Source organism: Mya arenaria, chromosome 15 (genome assembly GCF_026914265.1).
Source record: "Mya arenaria isolate MELC-2E11 chromosome 15, ASM2691426v1".
Classification (NCBI taxonomy): domain Eukaryota; kingdom Metazoa; phylum Mollusca; class Bivalvia; order Myida; family Myidae; genus Mya; species Mya arenaria.
The window spans coordinates 47,147,364-47,173,910 of NC_069136.1; the positions used below are offsets into that span (position 1 = coordinate 47,147,364).

Below are 26,547 nucleotides of genomic sequence, written 5' to 3' on the forward strand. Positions count from 1 at the left end.
TTTTCGTAATAGTCTTAGATTTCCTGACAACAAAGTTGATGATCTTGTGAAACATTAGAATTTAAATTTTAAATGTGTTAAACATTTGAGACATGTTATTATTTGAAGCAATGTCACATCACTACCACCGTCAAATCACCTTTGTAATGTGTATGCATAAAATTATTCAATCGTATGTTTCTTGTCTCTTTAGAGTGCGGGGAAGCAGTACGGACGGAACCAACGGGGAGTACTGGGTGGGGACACCGGATGGATCCCGTCCTGGATACTTCATGATCAACCTTTTTAGTCTCGAAAACAAGTATACATTCTACCTTCGCAACAGTTGTTTACATATGTAGTTCGACAATAATTGCGCCCAATACAATAATATGAATTATTTAGACACACATCGACAATATTTACGCGCAATTATGGAATCAAAAATCGAATATACTGACGATGCAAGTTAACTAGTTCAGCACAATTTGAGGACTTTACACAAATATGTCGACATAACACAACTCGACATGTCCAATTGAAAAAGTGATTAAGCCGATATAATCTCAACACTATGTCAGGACATAACTCATCTCAATTTGTCGACAAAACATAAGTCGACATGTCCAACTGAAAAGTGATTAAGCCGATATAATCTCGACGACATGTCAGGTCATAAATCAGCAAGTCGGTATACACAAGTTGACAAGATTACAGTTATGTTCGATCATTATATATATATGATATTATGCGCTTCCATAAATACACGTTATATATGTCTCGACTGTTAGACGTATGACAACAAACAAAGAGCGCCGTGTAAGCCCTTTTTTAAACTTGGTATGGTCTTTGTTTCATGTGCGAGACAATTTTCCAGTGATGACAATCAATTCATAACAATTCTGTTTATCCTATTTATGATGATATTAAGTATATTAACAGATAGTTAAAGCGCTGGTTATTCCAACAAGTCGCAAGAACATTGCGGGTTTACAACTCCATCTGAATTAAAATGCATCGAATGTAATGGCCTAACATTATCGTACATATTTAACAATCTCTCCATAAGTTCGCTGAAGTCCGGATAATGGACTTTACTCAGACCTTGTTGTTTGGCTAAAGTGCATGCAATGCGAACTTGTCCTTTATTAAGGCCGATGGAATTATTATAATTGGAAGTAAAAACATAAGTTAGAAAAATTGTTACAAATAGGATGATTGGATAACGCCGCGTGATCTTGAGTATTAAATCATAGCAGGGTTTTACATGTTATTAGAAGAAGACACGAAACATGTCGTTTAAGAAAAAGATGCTGTTTCTTTGAACTAATTGCCAAACCCTAATAACCGCGTTTTTACAAATAAGGAAATATCAACATTTGATTTTATAAACTTCGCCTCGGTCAATGTGACTTGCTGCCAGGGAGTATTGGATCTTATTCAATAACTTACTGGTCAATATTTTATGATATGAGCCCCATCGCACGATTTTGGGCCTTCGGACATAAATTTGCTTGTATGTTTTTATTGGTTATTTGAATTCAATAGCATTTAATGTTTTCCATAACATTATTAAAGAAAACAATGGTGATTCATATTTTGGTATTTTTAATCCATTGGGCCGTTTTAAACACAGACAAAGAATACCGTCAAACTAAATTTGGACAAAATCCGTGGTTCCTATGGAAACATGAGAAAACTAATGGTCATAAATAGTTGAGAAAATGATGCGCCAATGAAAATCCTTAATAAGAATGGAATTTGGAAGAAATTAATACATAGAATATTTTTTGCGGGGGGCATTTTTTATTTATGATTATTTTATTTGTAATGATTATGTCTGAAGGTCCATAACTGCGCGATGCGGCTCATATTATATCTGTATTGTCATTGTTTGATGCGTTTTTCTGAATATATTTGCAATTACCGAGAGGACGTTCATAAAAGGAATGGAAGTTGAAGTGTTAATATAATGCGTTGAAATGATTACAGGGAAACGTAGGAATTTAGCTGCTTCTGTATGTTATTATTGTTAAGAAAGCCAGTGAACTCAGTTATCAAGGATAGTTTTCGTTTTTGATACATGGCGACCCCGTGTACGATTTTGGTATCTCTTGAAAGGGTTTTATTGCTGATTTCTTGCAGTTATCATATAAGCTATTGATTTCAACTGAAATCAAACGTAATTTAAATTGTTGAATTTTGTTATCAATGAGTTGTGATGTGAAGATCATGAGTATAAGTATGGTTAAAACACAAACTCAAGAAGTATCATATATAATGCGTAGCCGATCACACTGGACAATGAAAAACATTTTATTTATATGTCATATAATATCACTTTCTATGCACCTGCGTGTCGCAATGATTAGACCAATGGTTACAGTTAATTACATATAGACATATGTTGAGCTGCACATATATGTTCGGGGTAAGTAGGTGACCCGATATGGGATATACGCGGCAAAGGAAATCATAAAGGAGGATCACAAACCCCGTTACGGATATATCACGTCGAATACCTGTTTACATTTTGTAGTGTTTCATTTATTCATCGGAATACAAAATAGACGCCATTTTGGTACGATATAAATTTGGTGACCCAATATGGAAAAATATGGGGTCACCGCGTGACCAGTCCTGGACCAATGGCGTTGCGTCATTTATGTTGGAGGCGTGATTTATAGTTTTGCCGGCCTATGAAAGTTAATATCTCTTCTAAATGTATACCTGAACACTTGTCCTTTATTTTCAAAATCAAAATAGTGAATTGAGAAGAAAAGTTATTTTTGTTTTTACAGTATAGCGTTATTCATGTAAATGTGAAAGGGTCCACGCATACTTTACAGTATAAGCCTTGCTTTCAGTGATACTAAGCGATATTGTACAATTACAGACTGGTATTCAGACGCATATATAGTTTTGCCGACCTATGTAAGTGATAGGAGGGCAGCAAAACTGATATACGTACCTAAACACTAGTCTACACTTGGTCTATCGAATATATTCAAAAGGATGTTTGGGTTAGAGATACATTTCAAATCTACGATGAGATAAAAGGTTTACCGAGGTACACCAGCTCTGAGGAATATAAACTTTGGACTTTTGTTAATCTCGTTCCCACTGAGTAAAATTCGCACAATCGCATAAAGTGAACTGTATCTTTGTTTTGTTTTAGTCCAACGTTCAAGATGGTTTCCCTGAGTCTTCACGAGGCTCTTCCAGGACACCATCTAGCTGTATGTATGTTACTATAATGCAACCTACAGGAGCATTTTTAACTATGATCTTCGTAAATTTAATAATACAATAAAATCTACAGGGACTAGCTAGTATTCGAAAAGTAAAGAATAAATACATTAAGAGGCACAAGGTAAGGAAAAAACATTCTTAATATTGCGACATATGTCCATCTTGTACACGTATTTGGAAATGCAGAAAAAACATGCCAATAAAAGCATGCTTGTGTTCCATGATACCATCTTAAGTGTCTGACTTAATCGTATCGTGTTTAAATTAGCAATGTCTGTACAGACTAATATTAACACTGATTTTCCCGGTATGCTTTCGGTCTTATTTATTTTATTTTACAATCTGTGATAAACTAAAATAGGTATTATTACATTGTAGGAAAGTTACGGAATTCTCGCCGATATTCCTAAATACATGCAGAATTTTGAATGGATCAGCTACAGTGCTCCATACTTCTTTCCCTTTTACAACTCATTTGCCGAGGTACGTACCACTATATCCGCTCTACATCTTGTTCGCCGAGGTAGACACCGCTATATCCACTATACTACTTGTTTGCCGAGAGGAAGGTAGCATTGTATCTGCTCTACAACTCATTTGCCAAGGTAGGAAGCTCTATCTCCGCTCTACAACTCAGTCGCCGAGGTGGAAAGCACTATGTCCGGTCTACAACTTGCTCGCCAATGTACGTACCACTATATCCGCTCTACATCTCTTTTACCGGTGTAGAAATTACTATATCTGGCCTTCAACGCAGTCGCCGAGGTAGATAGCTCTGTATCCGCTCTACAACTCATTTGCCAAAATAGGTAGCTCTATATCCAAACTATAACTACGTCGCCGAGGTGTAAAGCATTATATCCGGTCTACAACTCCGTCGCCGATGTAGGTAGCACTATATCTGCCCTACAACTCATTTGCTATGATAGGAAGCTCTATATCCGGTCTACAACTCGCAGAGGTAGATAGCACTTTATCCGGTCTACAACAATTATCTTTAAGTCTGCTTTATTTCTTACAGGGCTGGGCGCTTTACGCTGAATATTTGGGTGAAGAAATGGGAATATACCAAAACGACTACGAAATGTAAGTGTACGATGTATAGTTTAAAAGTGGATTATAAATCAGATCTGTAAATCGCGCTTACTGTGGTGTCTACAAGTCCATTTAACATAACAACATGTTAACATTGATAGCAAAAAATTATGTATTTTTAATACATCAGATTCGAAACCGTAGCAAGTTTCTCACGATTTTGAAAATGCGTTTAATTCAAAATGCGTATGAGGATTTTTTTCATGCTTTTCGATGTCATATGGAACTTTTTCACAGGAATTTACTTAATTTCTGTATAATTCGTGAACATAGTAAGTAACTATATATTCACTCTTGGCTTTGCCATTGGCCAAACTATGTGTTTCTATGACACTCGTGAAATAAAATACAATCTTACACTGAGATCAACAAATATCATCTACATTTTTTTATATTCTAAATGCTTATCTAAAGTGTGGATTGCCCAGAAAATGCTTAATAAATCGGTAACCTGTAATGCCCTCCAACAATACATGGTCGGGGGAATATTAATAAATTTATATTAATAAATCTTATCAATTTTACTAGGTTGGGCCGTTACAGCGACGAAATGCTTCTGGCAGTTCGCCTTGTGATTGACACGGGCATTCACCATTACGGGTAGGGTTTTTATTTTTCTGGTACTTTGATACACAGTACATTTTTGCTGATAAATTAAACATATTTGTAGTGTGCAGTTTTTGTAGTAAAAGAAATAAGGAAATTAGATAATGAATGGAAAGGCAATACAAACTTGCAAATAACATATTGTATTTTCTTTCTCTATTATAATATACATGTTAAGCTAAGGATCCGAAAACAACGTATTCCAATTTTTTACTTGACTCCTAAACCTTACCTTATCTTGGCCATGCTCCTTCAAAAAGATACTACCCAAACTTCTCTTATAAGTTGAGTTCATAAGAAGTTTTTATGACTGTAGGTGGACAAGGGATAAAGCAATAAACTACATGCTCAACTACACGGCAGAAACTCAGAGTTCCACAGAAGCAGAGATAGATCGCTACTCTAACTGGCCAGGCCAGGCCGTTGGATACAAGATAGGTGAACTGAAGATAAAAGAGCTACGTCAACGAGCTACAACAGCTCTCGGTAAGTTGCTCAAAACGGCTCTTGTAGGCTCAATCGACCTTCATTGTATTTAATAGTTATTTTATGTTTTTCATAAAACTGACTGTTTATGTTTGTTTCTTGAATACAATACACGTGTATTTTATAATTGCGGGGCTTTATTTAAAAAATGGTATAATTAATAGGGGACAAGTTCGACCTTGCCGAATTCCACTACACGGTATTGAGGTACGGGGCTTTACCATTGGACGTTCTTGAACACGTGATTGACAAATGGATAGCCGATCAAAAGCAAGATGCCAATGGAATTGCAATGCCTGACTGCAAGAATCCAGTTAGTGGTGTCTCCAGGAACATTCCACATACATGGGTCGTTGCACTCTTCATCCTAATGCTAAATCTGTAGTTATATCTCGACGCAATGATGCTACTTAGTAGTTATATATGACGCCAAAGAATTACCACCGTATGCAAATGTTCTTTCCACAAATTTATTACGTGCCATTTTTCTTATTGTGTTTGTTGTAAACAAAGTATATCAATCAAATATTTATAATTATAAACATATTTTTTTTAACACTAATTCCTTTTTCATTCCTTTCGTTTTTATTTTCGCTCTCTCATTTGACGTTAATTTGAACTGAAATCGAAGCGGGCGCCAATCTAACACAGGGTGTCATAAATTTGAAATTAATAAACCTGTCAGTGGCGACAAAAGGAACATTACATGTGCATGGAAAGTTTCAGGAGCTTATTTCCTCGACAAAATGATGCTACTTAGAAATATGACGCGAATTAGTGCCTTATGCAAATTTCCTTTCAACAAACATATAACTAGCCATTTTTCTTATTTTGTGTGTTATTAACCAAGCGTATTAAACTTGCATATAATCAGTGCCTTATAGAAATGCCTTTCAAAAAACTAAATTACAATTCATTTTCTTATTCTGTGTACTGTAAACCGTGCGTGTTGAACATGTATATATTGCTAATACATTTTATATTTTTACATGCGTTCCTTTTTTACTTTTGTTTTATTTTCACACTGTCATTTTCAATGTAACACAATATCGAATCGGACGCGTTATTCCATTCCACGATCTAACTAAATTATGCCATTTCTCTGCGTGTTGACACCCCTTGAAGATGCAATCTTACTCCCAAATTAGATTTACTAAATTAATAATATTGTTTAAATATTCCAAAACGGATGAAAAATTGTCGAAAGCAATGGTTCTTTTGAAGGAATACGGGTTTAATTTGACAGAAATGAGCTTAAAACATGGCATTTCTACCTTATGAGACTATAGTACAACACAGTTAATCTTTTAGCATTCACCAATCATTTAATATGCTTTGTGCTTTCTGCTATTAAATACAGTGACGGTTACAATCTTGTGATCAGTAGTTAATATTTTCCATAAGGCATTATATAGTAAGTAGTTAAAAGTTTATCACTTACAATTTACGTGTGTTATATATGTGTAATTGCATTGAGTATCACTTTAAAATTGGCCAGAACGGTGAACTAAGGGCGTGAATACATCTCATATATTAATGTCGTACATTCCTGAAGACGCACCATTGGGGCGCTAAAGAAAGACATGAGTGATGTTAGATAAAGTAAGTGTTTTGCTCGAAACAATTATGTATTAACGTTAGAACTATTAAAATTACAGTGGTCATAGTTTAAATTCCCATTATAAACCGGAACAATAGCCGATTTATCTTGCATTGATCATCTTTGCAGCGTCAACGATAACAAAAGTACGCGTGTTGTCGGATATTATAAAAGTAATCTGATATTCAACATTTTTCCAAAAAAACACAAACACATTACAATTTTCTAAAGGAAGTGTATTTCAGTTTAACACGCACACCATTCAATGTTGAAAAGTATATTTATTTCAGAAATAGAAACACCAACTTAACTCCTTAGGGTTTTGTTAATATTACAAAGTCACGAAAAAAGAAAAATAATTGCTAGACTATGCAAATTATGTATATACCAGAATTGTCCCCTCAAGACAAAAAACGCAGCGACAAACTTATATTTGTCACAGAAATGCCGCTTTGAAAGTAGATTTTCGTTTCGTTCTGTGAAATGAAATTATCCTAAATGAGTTTTTATACACATTATATGTATATTATATATATAATCTATGCCTTATAAGTTTAATTGGTCACGTGATATTTACATCCTGTCAGTTAATCACGTAACCAATTATGCTGACTCCTTTAAAAAGGCATATAATATATTAACAGTGCATAATTCCTTGAAAAAATTATATCTTCACTAAAATAGAGGCACCTTAATCCAAAAGAGTTAATCTTTTATTTTGATTTAAAAGGTCAATGTCGATATTTTGATGATGAATTATAAAAAAAAATGTCAACATACACAGAGAAGAAAAATGCTTAAATGCGTTAATTCACCCCATGTATATATGTGTATACGTAATACGCGATTCTTAACCACGCTTATTTTACTAAATATATTTTTGTTTAAAGTTCCGTTACTTGATTTATTACCCCGGGCAGGTAATCCAAAAATGCCGACAATCAAATTCAAAATACGTGTAAATGTAAATGGACTATATTCTGCTGAACTGTACCAAGTATAATGATTTTAAAACATGCGAGTTACGTAAATTATTCTACGACGATCCATCTTGCATTAGGTTTGTCAAATTTGCCGATCAATTTTGATAGAAAACAAATATCTGACAGGATAAATATACTAACAGGTTAGTATCGTGGATTGGAAACGTTTATCTGTCTGGGATGCGGGATTTATCCAATGTAAATATAACTTCCCACGCATTGCAAGATAAATTGTCTCGCTTCATGACATTAACCTATTAGTCTCTATATGTTACATGAATCTTTGGTCAACGTAGACGACGCACAGAATATCCTCTGCATAACATATTTGCTGGACGTAGCAGCGGTAAGATGGGAGCGATTGAGCAACTCAACTTGTGTGTCATACAAAGCTCCAAAGTATCAATATCTACCCTAGGAGCTACTCATCAAATTGTTATAATAATGAAAATGTTTGCAAAAAGTGTGCGTTTTCTATACGGATCACCGTCGAGTGTTACTTTGTTATCGTAGCTATTCGAGAAAGGACAATTGTTCCGAAGGAGGACTTTTGATCTGGTTGAAAATCTGGTCAGTTTATAGAATAGTACATACCAGGAGAAGGAAACAATCAAGCGGTTGATATGTGATGAAAATGCGAAGCGGTTAGTATGGGATGAAAATGCAAAGCGGTTTGTATTCCCAAAGGTCATTTATTTCATACAGTTACCAAACGGATGTGTGGAAATTCAATGATAGGACTACAATGTAAAATTAAAACTAGATCCACCGATGAGGAGGAAAGCAAATCGCTATTGATTGCATTGTGTTCGGTTTTAAATTAGTGTGCGAATTGCAAAATTCGTCACAGTATTTTATGGCTGATAGACATTTCATATTTCTGGTACATCAGGTAGAAAACTCAGGTGTTTTTAAATGATAAATATGGCTATAGAGTCCGTGCCAAACATAGCATTCGGCGTGACGGAAGAGAAATAGGCAAGACTACCTTTATGTTTTATACTACGCTAACATGGTCTGACTGGAAAACGCGCTGATACTTTCATAAAAAAACAAAAACAGATAAAGGTCATGCGGGCATGTTAATGCCAGGATCACCACGAGGTTTACCCTATTTACTCATCATATTCCCAAAAGCGATCACAAATACGGAGGCACACATCTCGTATACGCAGCCATGCCAGGAATAAGGCTTCCGAGGGGACAAGTACCACACCATTTCCGAGCTATGTCAAAAATAATGTTCACATTAAAATTAAGACAGATGCATTGTTAGAAATGAACCCCTTCATTAAATGATAAACTGATGCATAAACACTATATCGGCCTTTCTTTGCCACCGCAGACCAGGGCTTAAACTGAATGGTAGACATAATGTAAAAAAAAATAACTTTGAAACCACCATAGTTTTATGTAAAGGAAGATAAGTTTGTAGAAAAACTGTATTGACTTACGGCACAGGAAGAAGCAAGCTTGTCAGTCAATCCAGATGCAGAGGATGAACTGTTTCTTTGTAATATACCTTGATCTTAATACTATTGCATGTACCAGATGACGTATCAAAAGTCTTCCTAGCAGCTGTAACACGACAGTTTAAACAGCAAAGTTGAAATGATCAGGTGATGACCATTTTCGGTTAGTCTTGACGATAGTCTACGTTTTGAACATTTCTTCCATGATGTTCAAAACGAGCAGGAACACGAAACCTTCCGGGAGAACACATGTATCTGTTCAAATTTACAGTACGACTAGAAAGAGCTGCAAAACTAAAACTAGTGAAATAAGGGTTGCACTTATGTAATGTTGTTTGTAACGCAGTATAAGAAACATGGCTTACAGGGAACTCAAAAGCAAGCATCTTAATAATATCTTGTTGTTTTGTGTACATGTGTCACAGATGGCTGCGTTTACTGTTCACATAGGCACCTTGTTAACTCCAGAAAGTATTATACAGTAGGTCCTGTCATAGCCAGCAATACGAATACGTGCACGAAATTTAAGATATTCAACATATTGACTGAAACATGATTGATATAAAAAACAATCATAATTTACATTTGATTTAATTATTTTTATTTTAGTTTCTTAAGTCCTTTTGCAGGTCTAACATGAATTTACTAAATGGTCATAAACTAAGTAGTTTCCTGAAGGCTCATGGCGTCAAAGCAATTATCTAATTGACGCTTTACAGTTGTGTTTTTACATTGGCGGGTAAGTAAGTCATCGTGTCAATTACCTCGATATGTCATTAATTTGTGCAAGAATGCGTTGACACCTCTGTACGAAAGCAGAAAGGAAACAACCGATATGCCATTGTCTTCAAATTCCAAATATATGAAATCCTTGTTTAATAAACTAATGGATAACACGAGAGTAACCTTGCACATGCTGTCAGCCCCGGTGAAACAGTCAACGCTACCTTTTTGCAACAATTGATATACTATTTAATAAATTATACAGAAATATTTATAGAGGCGAGAATAAGTAAAGGGACATTTCAAAATTCGGTAAGTTTTACTGACGTCGAAGTGCATTATTGTAAGGTTAAATCTATTACCCTTTTTGTGTCGCCTGAAAAGACGACATATAGGGGGTTACTTTTGTCGGCGGCGGCGGCGTCGGTGGCGGCGTCGGTGGCGGCGTCGGCGGCGGCGCCGTCCGCGTCCCATTTTCGCTTGTCCGGGCTATATCTTCTAAACTATTAATGGTATCAACTTGAAATTTCATATGTAGATAGATCTAATTGAGGGCAAGTGCACTGCACAAAAACCGTAACTCTTGCATCTATATGTTTAGAGTTATTGCCCTTTGTTAATTTTCAAGCTTAAATTTTGTCCGGGGCATTTCTCGACTAAAAGAATTATCGACTTGAAATTTTATAGATGGATAGATCTTATTGAAGGGGATCGCAGTTGACTTCAGTATTTATTGTGCTCATTTTGCTTATAAAACCAATTGCTTGCTCCTGGCTTAACTTTGTTACCTTCAGTTCAAATGCCACCTACACTTGAATGTTAAATGGCAACATCATTGTCTATAAATGAATAAAATGCCAATCTAACAGCTATAATGTTGACAGTAAATAATTCGTCAGGCGACACATCCGACTCGCGGAGTTCTAGTATAAAAAATACAACTAAAAATAATTTGTGGGGAGGCTTCAAAATGAAGCCAACCAAATTGGGGTGATTTCCCCAACGCCGTATTTGCAGATAAAACGGTCTGCCATTAATAGCACGAGAGTACAAGCAAACCGCGACTAAAACAATCTGATATATGTTACAGTCATTTACGTTCTAATATATGTTTCAGAAATTGTGAATGGGTTGTCCAAAAAGAATACAATAGGTTGTTAACAGTACCTCAGTCACTGCTGTTATCGCCTAAAACAAAGATATTTTACTGACCCTGACTCAGTCTGAGTCATTAATGTATAGCAACTTCAACATCAGGTTCACACCGTGCAGTGTCTTTGTCAATATCAATCGATTTACAGTGCGTGATAGACCGATATCCAAGGCGCCGAAATTTTGGACCAGTTATAAGACTCTGCAAATGCGCCAGTGTACAAATAATATTAATCATCATAACAAATACACAACTTGATTTTGATAAACCATGCAAATAAAACTCAAAATTATTCTTTCTATTTGTGCAAATACCTTTAGTTTGACAGCATTCACATCTTTGTCATATCAATGTTGAATAGGCCCGCTTTCCCCTTATTTTAAGCAAAAAAAGCTTGCGTAGCTTAGCATATTCGGCCGAATGTCTACTTAATCTTGAGCTAACTAAATCCAAATTGGTTTATCAATTACTATAAAGATGCTTTTCATTAAGAGGCCTAGTTTAGGCCTTATATAAGTGACCCCCCACACACACCTCCTTCCCCCCCAAAAAAAAAAACAACAAAAAAAAACCAAACAAACAAACGTGTACACAACATCTGCTAATTGATCTTAATCTTATTGCCTAATTGTCTTATCAGATCTGCAATCTGAGTATCCTGTTGTACAGTTGTCGATGTTTTATTATAAAAATGGTCCCTAAATGGCCCTGAGCCAATTAACGAATACACAGGAAATTGGCACCTACTGTGACACCAGTGCTATTAGCAGGAGATGCACAGCAGGCGATTATCATGCCAACCATTCCTTAAACTAGGCCTTTAAAGTCCACAATATAATGTAAACATTGCACCAATTATACCAAAACATAAGTAATGCGTTAAGCTTAATCCTGATGTAAGGGACTTAAGATGTGAATAAAAATTGAAGCCTTGTGCAAATGGCGTATTTGCCTGGTAGGTTCGATACAACGGTATTTGTTCTAGAATTGGTGTTATATCGGTTCTACCTTTTATAGACCAATGCGTATAACGATTTAAAATTGTTAAGGAATTGAAGAAGACCCATGGTGGACGCCTACTATGACGGTTCAATTAATAAAACAACGTTTTATAAATTAAAGAAGCCCTCCTCAACAAAATAACCCTTGCCTGGAGTTAATAAATAAAGGGGATTTCCTATGTATCTAACTGGTTTTAAGACAGAACAATGACATGTTGCCATAGGAAAATATAGAAGCGTGACATTTCTAGGAAAAGTAGATCTCATTTTTTCTTTGAAATGTCATTCTAAAACTGCAGAGGAATTAAAATATCCTATATACAGGGTCTCATTTAACCATTGCTAATTGTGTTAAACATGACCCCGTGCAATTTCTAAATGAATTAAAAAGGAAAGGCTTACTGATTGTTAATAATTACAAATAAATGCGAGAAAAGATTCTACAGATGGAGTTAATGCCCTTCGTGTTTTTGTTCTTTATTAAAGTTACTTATAATGAAATGTTTCAAGACCTAACTAGCGTGTTTTAAATATTTGTTCTGAATAAATAAGTTATATATTCTTACTATTAATACCTGTAAAACTCTTACTTTCTATGATTTCGTATTCCATTTAATTATCAATGCTCTAAGCTACGTTAATGTAAATATTTGAGAGTTCAGGATGAATTATGCCTTTTTCGCTCGTTTTGGTTTATAAGTATAAAGTTTGTACATTTAGCGTCTGGTGCATGTGAATCTGGTTCGTGGTCACCAAGCCGGAAAAGTGAGTATTCTTCTGGTACTCCGGTGTCTCCCACACTCTCATGTGACATCGTCACCAACGAAAGTGATGAATATTATGTTATAATACACATGTTACTATAAATAGTAACATTTTACTATTGAAATTCGTTCCCGGAATAATGATTATCGTCGCCGCCCGTGAGATTATCATGGCACGCCAGGGCGAGTATGGCATAATTGCCTGACGAAGACGAGAACGTGCACACTGTCGTCATGGTCACAAAATAAAAATGACCGCCGTATACTTGGAAGGCAAACATTTAAACATTATTAAAAGCTTTAAAGGGATATAAAAGGAATTATCGGTGCAATAATAGTGAAATTAGTTTTACCAATAATGATACCTTCCGTGTTTCAGTAACGAGTACTACCCGAAACCGTATCGGATGTTTACATTCGGTCAAGGTCATAAAGCAGTGAGACAAGGATTTTCTTTGTTGAAACGTTTTGTTTTTCTTTATTCGCTGACAAATGTTATTTTTTCCAGCGAAATGACTAGGGTCATTTAAGCCGAGATTCTTATAAAACTGCTCCTAGGCTTAATCGACCCTAGCTGTGCTCACCTAATGAAATGAACATCATAATTAGCCGATGTTAAACAGGTGATATTTGAAGAATGGAAAAATTGCAGGCTTAGTCTGAAAACTCGAACGAAAAGGTTTTCTATTTTGATTTCAAGTCACTTGTTATTTTTCGCAGCTAATGCTATTCAAAACCATTTTGTTATAATTATCTCATTTTTAAGATTTTCAGACTACATGCTAATTATATGACATATCCGTCATTATTCCACAAAATCATGGTTTTAAATCCATTTGAAATCATTGACAAATGACAAAACAAATGTATTATACAGAATAAAACATGGTTGACCATGGGGCAATTATCAACCAAAAGCCATTTTCAACCATGTATTATTCTATAAGTAATAACTTGTATCACAATTTTTGTGAAATAAATAAGTTGAAACTAACCCATCATTATACATGACTTTTGTTGTCGGTTTCTGCTTGAGAATTTACCACGATGAAAATAATCCAATTCAAACGTTGAGGAACATACATTAAATAAGAGGATTGTACATTATACTCATTCTCAGTTGAAAGCTGTTCCTGGTATTCATCATTGCCGATCGGATAACGTCAAACAAACCTTTTACTTTAAATGCTTATGAAGCTGGAATCTCGTTTGTAATAAATCCTCGTCTTATGAGATGAGTGAATGTTCATTAATCTTGTTTTGAAAATACAAACAGGTCACTTAAAGTTCTGAATCGGAAACACACATTTTCTCATAGTACAGCGCTTCCAATGGCAAAATCATTATATTTGATACACATAAGAGATCATTAATCCTTTATTATTAATAATGCAATTATTAATTAATGTTAAGATAAGTGTGAGGTCGGGCACCAATCTGTTAGTTTAAACCCCCAGTGAGCATCTGTTTCGAAGATCGTTCCTTGCCAGTGATACATTACGCACGAACATCACAGACCGAAAACGCATGTATCAACCTATTTTTAGAAATTACTTTTTAATGGTGAGGTTATCGCTTTGAACAAAAGCACCAACGAATCGTGTTTCAAACAATCAAATAACCGTATTCTGCCATTTTCAGGTTTCCAAAATAAAACGTATAGTATATGTTATATAATTGCACGAAAACAACACCACTCATTATGTTTGCGCTTTGTATAGTATGTTTGAAGAAAATTATTAATATACGCCCCTTTGATGAAGGTAAACGATGTTCTGTTCACACAATAACTAGAGAACGTTTCGAATTCGGACTATACAACTTCAGAGGCTGCCCTTAACCAGTATATGACCCTTATTGCTTTTCAGACAAGTAAGTAAAATCACACGTTTGACAGCTTTTAATGAACATGATCGTACGATTAAATGGTAATAGTTTGAACGAAGTCAGTGGTAGGTTGTTCATGACCGGTAAATGGCCCCTGTGTTTCTGACAAAGCATCGCAAAAAGGCATCTGTGTAGAGCATCAAGCTGTGTTATTGGTATTTGTTCTTTACTACCAATCTACCAAAAACTAAAAATATAACATTAGGATGATTTAAACACAACTATTTACGATCAAGACGCATAAAAGAAGTGACAGTAAGAACTTAAACGTGTGTTTAAATAAATATTGTCCTTCTGGAATTTCTGCCATATATATGTATTTCCTTCTACATACCTATAAGTTTTCACATTCGTAACATACTTTATTAATATATATATATATGCTTGGTTGCTGCTCGCCATTATGCAATATTCGTCCGAGGGAGTCCATGCTGGCTTGCAGAAACTAGTCTTTAATATTTTAAGATATGTATGTCCGTCCTTCCTTTTTCATGTTGTTTAACATGCGTATTTAAAAAGTATATACTTTGAATAAACTATTTTTGTATTGAAAAAGATCTCGGTGAACCTCGTTTCCGCAAAACACCCTACGTTTGGGTCGGAATGAGCCTATCTTTCACTCTCGGCCATGGAAGATACTGATAGTCTTCGATTAGATCAAACAAGTTGTATTTCCTGCAGTTGCAAGATTGTTTTACCGCATTATGACAGCCTTTGCACAGATTTATAAACTTGATATTAAGTGTTAAGGAGTTTAGACCAGATATTTCATCAATTTGACAACGACATAGGATCTAGTATTGAACACAACAGGTATGGAAGTAATTGTGTTATAGACACAAGTTGTTTAACCATAAAACAATTGCCAAAAACAACCAACGTTGTTGATTCGGCAAGAGACTTCTTTGATAGATATTTTTTTCCAGCCAAATGTGAGCAGTAATCTCATGCACTTATGATAGTAATTGTAACCGGCAATTCGTTGCCAGAAAATCTTGTCATTTCTTTGTCAAGAAAACCTACAGGGGCCGATTTCTCGAATCTACTTATGTCTGTTAAAACACGATTAAGCTAAACTTACTTTTTATGTCCTTCTATAATTTGTGAAATATTTGCTTTTTTGAAAGTATTTTCATTGTTAAATGAAGTTATCTATCTGATTATCACGAAAACCTCGGTTTTGTATCAAATTAAAGCAAGTAATTTTGCAAAACAAAATAAGCTATTAATGCCTGTTAGGCTTAAGAAGTTTCGAGAAATCAGCCCCAGAAGATTAAAGCACAAAATAAAGTTTTTTTTGTAATATTTGATATTTAGAAACATGTCATAAAAAGAAGATGTTTAGGCGTATTTAAACATGGACGCTATGTAGACGCTCAAGAATGTCTGTTTACAAATAAACTTGCATCTTTTATGCCCTACTTGTATTATATTATATGCTTATTATAATTACCTGAATCCGTATTGTCAAAACATAATCAATGTAAACTAAGTGATTCAGATGGGTCAAGTACACGATGGGTCGATATATACTACATATATGCGCGAAAGGCTATACGAACTATTTAAATATTGAGTGAACTTAAAGCACTAAATCGGTCAAAACAAAAACATAAGATAAATATCGCACACGACACAGATATGGACTTGGCAAGACACAGGCTTAATCATTAATGGGATCAAAACACGATAATGTTAGCGTTCCAGACAGGGACTTGATTTCGGTATTATTTGCGGAATATTCCTTTTTTCAAGAAATTTAAGACTTTTAAGGGGAATTCTTTTAATGAAAATAACAAAATAACGTGTTGTTATTTTGTTCCACACATTTTCAGTTAGTATTTAAGCTTAATAAAATTAGATACTTTTAAAGCTTTTGTTGTCTTTCAGTACCTTCACCCAAACAAAAATCATTTATTTAAATTTATGAAACAACAACACATACAAAGTGTATGCACGTCATGCAGCAGTATATTTCATTATTATATACAATCTGTCATAGGTTTCATGATATACTAAAGCAAAATACCGCATTAGATAATGGCTGTTGTGTCATGTTTTGGACCAATGTATAGTTTTCCTGCTTATGCATCTGAAGACACTTATTGTATTTAAAGTCAAAATTTCAGAAAAAATACAATTACAACGCCGGAAAATTTTAGAAAAGTAGAGACCCGAATTCTCAGCCACTACGATCACAAGGACTTATACAGATGAATAATATGATATTTTAACAATACATTGATGCCATCACGTAATAATGTCATTTAACCAATCACGCAACAACAAATCGCTAAAACCCGTTGGTAACGCTAATTCTTCAAAAACGATATTAAATCAAAACTAACATTTGCTTAATGGTTACAGCTGTCACTCCTTGTGATTTGTCACTCTTCATTTTGTAATCAAAAAGTGCATTTTACCGACCATGAGCGAGTCACTGTGATGCATTAGGCAGCATCCTCTCATATGAAGAAACGATACAAAATCGCTCAGTCTGAAAGTAGAAACACAAGTTCAAATATGTTAATGCAAATATTATACATTGAATTAACTTTAATCTAGTTTTTTCTGAATTTTAACATTGCGGTCTCCAAATGATTTTGGAAATATACCATTAGATCTGTTATCTTAACATTGATGTTATGTAATAAAGGTCGGATGGGTGGGAATTTCAAAACTAATCTTTCTTGATGACGAACATCGAATGGCAGGTGATGATGGTGTGTAAGTTTGTTTATACTCGCACTCGGGTCAATGGTTTATTTAAGAACCTTTATCAAAGCGTAAATTATTTATATATTAATCCTTAATCAGCGAATAAAACAACAGCACATACATACGTGTATATCCGTCATGCTGTAGTATCAGACCGCAGTGTAAAAGTCCGGGAATGAAAAAAAAACAACTAAATTATGGTACTAATTAAAAACCTCCAAACGATCGACTACAAATTTTAATTTTGATCTTCTCAACTTTATTAAACCTGAAAAGCCCACAGAACCCTTAGAAATGACATAGCCACGAATGGTTCATTCATGAGATTATCATAATTTCCAAACGTTCCAACAAATGTTCAAGCTTCCATTTCTGTCATAGGTTCTTTTACTCTTTGATGTTATCTGTGCTTCATGCCATCTTCAACATTTTTTACAATACGGAAGTGCATTTTATCTCAAAATCCGCCAACTTTATATGCATAAGAAGTTCCCCTATTAACTGAAATCACTTTTTGAGAAAAAACATTGCTTTTAAGATGCAAACGAATATTCGAATATTCGAATATTCGATCGAACGTTTGGTATTCGAATGTCAAAATAGGTATTCGAATATTCGATGTTTTTGTTGAATTAATAAATTAATAAACTTTTTGCCTAAAACTGTCATCTTCGTCTGTCTTGTTTTTACAACGATGGACCCCTAATGCCATAGGTGTGAACTTAATGACACTATACACGCGTCATATCGGATATATCGCCGGGAACTATAAACGGTCCCCGTAATTTTGCATTTATTGGATGTTAGACAAGTGAAATAAAACACATTCCAATTATTTTTAGTACATTTAAATGACCATGCCAATTAAGGGTTTAAGAGATCGGCCTTTATACCAATGTTTTGTCTTCACTGCTAATCAAGCTTGGCGATATTGCTCAAATCGCCTTGATGATATGAAGGACATGTGCTAGTTATGTGCATTAAACTGTTTCCATGTTTTCAATATAACGCTCTTGCGTACAAAAATTAACTGTATGGTTTGACGTTTAAGGATATATGTCCTGTATTGTTGTACAATACCTAAGGCAAAAGCGACGTTTACACATGGTGTCGTTTTCTATAAATATATTTCGTAAACATCAATCCCAGAACGAGGCTGCAAGTCCCACGTTGGCGCATATCGACATTTAACCGGGAAAAACACAATTCCCTGATCTTATTTTGCATTGTTTACAAAAATGAACGCAGAGGAATTGGTACAATTCGTTTGTTTTTTTTGTTAAAGATATATCGCTTTTTCTTGGGATATATTTTGAAAATGGGGAAATTCAGAGGCTAATTTGTGGAATTATAAGGGTCCGCCGCGTGTACCGAATACGACCAGGAAGTGTAACAGGGCTCCCGCTATTACGTTAGTGAATAATAATAGTTTACTACAATTCTTAAAGGTTCATTTTGGTGTTCGAATATTCGATCGAAAGAATTACCGAATATTCGAATATCACTTTTGCCATTCGTTTGCATCCGTACTTTTTAAGCAAAACAAATAAAATGCTACAGTATAGTCATCGGATGGAACTGCATTAAACGGGGTTTTCTTACACCATATACAATATGCCATAATATATGAAATATACGTTTTAAGTACTCTCTGATTTAGACTTGTAACATAAAGTTTGTATTTGTTGTGATACTTTTCCAATTTCGTATCAACTTGAATTGAATCTATATCTTCCAAACTCCGATATCAAATGCATCTATGAAACGTAAAATAAAAGGAAGAAAATGCTAGCTTTAAATCTTAAATTAAGTGTATATATAAAACTATCGTAAGTTTATTAACAGTTTTAACACTACCATTTATCAATGGCAGAGATATTTACTGCATTCTGTAGTAGAATGCGGACGGCAGGGTAGCCTTCCGCAGTACACAACACTGATTCCGCATTTAACACTCCATTCCGCAGCAAACAAACCTGCAGCCTACAGAAAGAAACTGAAGAATTAAAGCAAAAATCTGGATTCCGCAGATAAATAAGAAACCAGTCTACTGATAATCCACCTCAGATTTCATTACTTTCCGTAGTTTATTAACCACGGTACTTCTACCTCCTGAATGTCTTGAAATGAACTGCAACGAGTCATTCTTACCGCCTTAAACGTCATGGAATGAAAGAACTCATTTTGCAGACGGCCAGCTTTACTTGTATGTAGCCTGACCTTGTATTGAGTATCATACAATAAGGAAGAACCAACCAGTTATAAGAAAATGACAAAAATTGTGTGAAACAATTCACAGCTTCTGATTCGTTTTCAGTTCGTCTCTGAATCAGTTTTGTATTGGCGTGAGGAGCAAAACGGTCTATGTCATTCGGACCCCACAAAACGTCGAGCAAGAATATCTAGTTTCTATACTTTCGTATAAATACAAGTCAACAATCTAACCAAATCGCCAGATAGGGGTTTCATAGATATTGTTTTCCGCTCACTTGTGGCGAAATTTCTATCAGATATCGCATTTTTATGTTTGGTAACATATTTGAGAGTAGATTTGAGCATTCAGCAATTTTCCTATTTGGAATGAAAATACAAAATCATACACTATCCCATATAGTCCCTAGTCATTCTAATTCCTGCGCAGGACCCAACCCAGCTGGTATCACAAAACCAGCATTTATCAAAATTAATTTTCACAAACTCAGAATCTGCAAGAGTTCTGTCATAACCTTTGTTCGTACGCCTTTAATCATCCAAAAATGTAGTTAGCTTAATTCCGTCTAAACTCCTAGAGACATTAACTTCACACAAAAGGGGCAGAACTCAAACCAAAATGTAAGACTGAGAAACAATAGTAATATCCCTTTGCAGCGAAACCAAGAAATGAATGTACTGACTGTTCCATGGTAATCCTTGATAAATACCCCTAGTATTATATGATATATTTGAAGTGTGTTGTTTGTGGACTTTCGTGTTGTTTTTCAGTGTTTCAGGTTTGTGAACTTTTTTGTTTGTTTCTGTTCTATGTCCTCGGCGTCTAACCTGTGCCATTGGAGTTTATGTTAAAACTTTCGACCACTAGACTTGTTTCGGTAGTTTTTCATATAAATATGTGATGGAAATAAATCAATATGATAAAAAAACTTGACAGTGATCAAACTTGAAATCAACTGACCCACATTCAAATACTCTCAGCCTAATTTCCAGTCCTCGAAATAAAACTTTTCTTTTCATATATACTTGATTTTCGTTAATCTTAAATGAGGCGTTTTTTGCCATGTTTGTTAATGGCACTTAGTGGTTTGACAATATTTGGAACAATTTTAGTTCCTACTTCGCTTTATTTGAGTATTATTCAAACAGAACTCTCTACAAAATCTGAATGTTCTTCTGCCGATCTATTACTTTTGGAAAAAGATTTATCTGGAATGTGTAACCATGTTTTAAAACGTCAATAATTTCATAATTTGTTCCTATACTTTCCACCTTTCACATTTTTTTACAATCTTGTGAAACATCTGGAATGAAGTTCATTTCTTCAATCTCAAACAATACAGTTTTATTGTAGACAACAAAGTCATCAAAAAAACTCCTTATTTATCTCTTGGGCGATGGCTGTACTTTCCGCTTGGGTAGGGGATTCGTCTGCCGTACCAAGGTCTTTGTCACGACATTCCCACCGGAAGTGTCCTCGCTAGCCACACCCGAATCATACGTCCCATGCTCGGCAAACCCTCTGGCCACGAAAAGCTGCTGGACAGGGACTCCAAACTGGGTCTGGGTCCTCCAAGTGAATTGGTCCCCAAAACTGTTCCCATTCTTGTGCTTTCGGGCCTCGCAATAGGAACAGTACGTTGGAAAGGATGAAAATGATTAATTGAACACTGGGAAGAGCTTGCTTTTATTTTCTTGACAGCGCCTGCTTCCGCTTGGCGAATACATTGGTTTATCATATCCGTTGACTGTTAACCGGCCCCCAGGGGAATGGTCTGCTACTTGCATAAGCTTATTTCTATGCTTAACATTCGTCAACATTTTGTCTACAATAGCACTCGCACCATCTGCCAATCTTTGCAACTCTACTAAGTCTTCCTGCAAACTCGTATTGAAATTTAACTGTGTCTTGTTAGCCTCTTTCTTTAACCCTAGTGCCTTCCTTTATTTACATTTAATCTTATATAAATCATTTTTGAAATATTTTAATATTCACTAATAGTTCATAATTCCTTTCAAGGATGGAACTTGAGATTAACCTCATAAGGTAAAGGGTTTTAAACGTTTTAAATGTATAAGACGGATACTCGATTGTAATATGAATGTTATAAATATTTATTTCGGTCAGACTTAGGCCAAACAAAATAATAAGTATGGTTCCGAAGACCCAATCAACCCTAAATTTACCGACCAACCCTACTCGTTTTTCGTTATTCTGCGTTACGTTTGTATGTCGCATCTTTATTCTCATAGGTGGACGGAAATGTTCGGAAATAAAAAAAAACAAAAGCTAGGTTTCCTTATATATGTCTTCGTTGAGGTTGTTTCCGGCAATGATGTTAAAGGTGTCAACTGTTTCTAGCAACGACCGAAGACCTCCTGCTAACGTTCAATGACGTACCAAAACTTTACAGGAAATGGGATCATACCCAATAACTGGATATTTATTGTTTCACAACTTTAATCCACCTTCAATCATCAATTCAACTGTCAGGACAACGGTGTCAACGTCCGTGAATGGGGATAATCCTACGAGTTTTTATTTTTATTTGTTTATAACAATAATGTCAGAACATTGAAAGCAGTTTTGAGGGTGTACTATTAATGACGAAACCGACCTACCCTATTTTTTCCTTCTTGTTTCAGGAACCATTCATATTATTTCATTTGGCCTATATAATTAGACACAGGTCAAGTTTAACACTAGTTTATATAATGTGAACATTGAAATAGGATTGAAGACGATTATGAAATAAGTATATAATAAAAGGGTTATTGGTACTGCGTTTTAAAGCTCACCTGGATTCAAACAAGCTTCTCTTTTAAAGGTGTAAAGAGACTTTTTCTTGCAACCGTATGGTATATGTCTCAGTTTTCTACAATTAAAGTTATATAGATAGTTGACAAAAATGTTTCCTTTTTTCTTTACTTTTTCTTGCAAATGTATGACGAAACATTTGTCGCAGATTTCTGCTTCTACTTAATTAATGATCCATTGGGTTTAAATCTATCATCAGAAATTGGAGATTCCAAAGCGAGGGTTAGAAAGCTCGCAACTTTTTCTGTGGAAAACCAAAATGATTTCTAAGTTTTCTCACTTATTTTACTTACTAGCTCGGCCCTCTATGAAGTCACGTGGTATTTTGGCGCGAAAGTTAAATCACACAGGCCTTACAGAAATTGAGTGGCGCGCTTTGATAAAATGTCACGGCTTTTTGAATATTACATAAAAGCAAATCAAATCAAATCAATCAAATTTTTTGTTAAAACCAACAAATTGTAAATATTTGGATTATTTGTACCTCGGTTCCTTTGCATAGTACCGTTATCGGGGTTACTTTGATAATTTTATCAATTACGCTATTCTGAGTTCTATAATATCAGAAAAATGCACATTTTGGTAGTGAACAAAGCTTGTTTGCTTGTACATTAGCAAAAGCATAATAAAGGAGCATAAAATGGAACGTAAACGCTTAATTTTTTTATTTGATTGTTGTCACATTAATTATTTAAATTAATACTGAATAGTTGTCAATACGATTTGATACCTGATAATATTTCTATTTTAAATTCGGGTTTGTTATGTAAGCTTCAACTGCCACCAAACTACGGCACCCTCAGCTGTCAGTCATAGTTACTTAGAATGTGCAGAGGGAACAGTGATATATGGAAAAGAGATGAAACTGTACCATATTATGTAGACTGACAAAATAATATCTACAAAAATAAATGTTTGCATTCACCATCAAATTCGCTTTATATGATATGGAGCTACAGTAAATGGGGTAAATCCTGGATTGTCATTGGCCCACAAATATGGGCGAACACCAATTTGATTTGGATAATCAAGGCATCATTACCAATCAAATGCATTGCTTGCAGTGAACAAACAAAATACAAATGCATGTTTATAACTTCAATGAGTTTTTGAGAGAAACATTTTCTGGCCTGGTCACTGTACGCTAACGCCTCGGTCCATAAACACCTTCGGGGGCTAACTGGCCACTCCTTAATCCTTATAATGTCATATGATCCTCAGTATTGAGTAATATGTCTTATTTTTTCTAATAAATTTATTGCTTAATTATGTTTTATAGTTTTTGGGTTAATATTTGATTAAGTGTTAAAGAAATAAAAAGAAAACTTGAAAACATATATCCTATCGTTTTATAAAGGCGCACAATGAAGGCTAATGCAAAGCATTGCCTTCTTTTAAATTGAATGCATTATCATGTTAAACTTATTGGATTTAAATGATCATAACATGCAGGTGTATATGATTTAAGAACAGATAAAACAAGATTAGCGATATTTTGGCGCTATTTTAAATGGGGAATTTATGGCCACGTTGCTAATAATTCAAGAATTCAAAACGGTTTACATTTGTTTTTATCTTTTCCTTAATCATATATTTGTTATCATTAAATTCAAACGAGTTAAGCATAATACTGCATTAAAGCTGCACTCTCGCAGATTGAACGTTTTGACAAATTTTTGTTTTAATTTTTTTGTCTTTGAAACGAGCCAACTGCTGTTTTGCCTTTGATGTAAGTGTTGTCAGGTCCTGAAATAGGGTTTAGCACTTAACCTTACCCTTGTTGTTTCTATTAAATTGGTATGCACGATTGCAGGGTTGGGGATTATACTCGGAATCACTCGGCGAAAAGGACTACCTCGATGTCTATGATGACGAATATGAACTGTAAGCTATTTTGTTGAGATTTAAGTCATAGGCTTTCAATATCTTCATTAGAAAACCCCCAAAGTAATTGAAATTTTGAAATGAATATATGAATCACAAGAACTTATAAGTTGATAATTTTGATATTTCATTTTAATTCTAAACTGAAAGCGGCGATGGACTTTGGGTTTTTAGAGACATATTGTCGGTAAAACGACAATGCAGCCACACATTATTAAGTTAACACAATGATTTAATACTGTCTAACACAATTATTCTTTGGAATTCATGTTTCAATTAAAAACTTTTTGTTATGCAGGATGGGACGCTACAGCTACGAAATATTTCGGGCCTGCCGCCTGGTTGTGGACACAGGACTACATTATTTTAAGTGAGCTCGCAGAACTAATTGTTATATATCGCACAGCTCTGTCCATTTGTTTAAAACGGTTATGTTTATGGTTATGTAATGTATGATGTACCATAAAAAGACTGAAAGAAACGAATGAATTAAGCAAAGAGCAAAATATTTAAAACTCATCGGGAGTATAGTAAGTTCTTACTTTATCAGAATGCCAAGCTCTCTTATGTAAAATACAGTACAAGTCAGCTGATAATACATTTTGCACACAATCGTTATTGTCGGATTCAGCTTATTGTTAATTAATAAGAATTGATGTGGCAATTCTTATTATAGTTGGACAAGAGACGATGCCATTGAATATGTACTGAACTACACGTCCTTATCCCGGTCGTCAACAGAGACAGAGATTGACCGTTATATCACCTTGCCTGGACAAGCCACGGCCTACAAGATTGGTGAAATCAAAATAAAGGAATTACGAAAACGAGCGATTGATGAACTTGGTGGGTAGATCGGGAAACTCACAACGCTGAAAAGGAAAATTCAGTTAATATGAAGTGAAACGATTAGATGTATTGATTATGTCAATGAATTATAAAGAGAATTGTTGTTTATCAGTCAACTCATACTCGGAAAAGAGGAATCTGTTCAGCGAAACTATCGACTTAAAACAACCGGCACATGCTGTTATAATCTAGCAAGGTCTATGAATATTCTGTTTCTCTGTTTTTACAGGTTCATTGTTTGATATTCAAGATTTTCACTCCATTTTCTTGGACTTCGGTGCTGCACCTCTGTCTGTCGTAGAGCGACTGGTCGAACAGTGGATTAAAAACGTAAAAGAATCAGGTAAAATATGAAATCACTTAGTGTCTCAAACACCAATTGATAAGTGCACAAATATATAAGCCACACTACAAAGCATACACTTTAAGATTGTAAACATCAGTCTCGTTGTGCGTGAGACTGCACAATATTAGCAATGAGAGGTGAATCAGTTTTAAGCACCTGAGCAACCAACCGATTCGACTTTAGCGATACTCTTTTTCAAGAACATCACACCAGCATATACAAAATTGAACTTAATGTTTAATACAATATAAAATGTATGTGATATGTTCCATTTATTTATATTGCTTTGTTTTCAAGACTCATTTGAGAATATCTCGAGCGAGTTCTGGGACTGGAGAATGTCTCAGTCACGTGAATATTCCACCACCACCGGCATGTACAAGTTCAATGACATTCTCGATTCGTATGCATATTCTAAGTTTGATGATAACAAGGTAAATAATCGAGTTTATTCATTTAATCCATTGTCATCATCAACATGATCTTTTGAATGCTACATCTGATAGAATGGACAGTAAACAGAAATGTTTTACGTTTAAGTGTTTGAATTATTGTTAAGATTTTGAAAACTGATACCTAGGCAATATAATGTTATATAAATTGAATACAGCCATTAGCGTGCTTGACGAATGTGTTTACTCAACATCTAAATAAGTTTCGAAAGCATTTGAACTTTATCCTTTTGAGTAAAAATTATGTGAGCCTACAAAATGCAACTAT

General features: G+C 34.8%; 1 protein-coding gene across 1 annotated transcript in view; it reads left to right on the forward strand.

The window, feature by feature from the left end:
- Positions 1–26,547, forward strand: part of LOC128219590 (uncharacterized) — an 84,151-nt gene that overhangs the window by 40,250 nt on the left and 17,354 nt on the right. The window contains exons 28-35 of the mRNA XM_052927420.1: positions 194–301; positions 3,158–3,218; positions 3,610–3,714; positions 4,253–4,317; positions 24,931–25,002; positions 25,309–25,478; positions 25,711–25,824; positions 26,125–26,261. Coding sequence (XP_052783380.1) covers positions 194–301; positions 3,158–3,218; positions 3,610–3,714; positions 4,253–4,317; positions 24,931–25,002; positions 25,309–25,478; positions 25,711–25,824; positions 26,125–26,261 — 832 coding nt within the window. The remainder of the gene's footprint in view (positions 1–193; positions 302–3,157; positions 3,219–3,609; positions 3,715–4,252; positions 4,318–24,930; positions 25,003–25,308; positions 25,479–25,710; positions 25,825–26,124; positions 26,262–26,547) is intronic.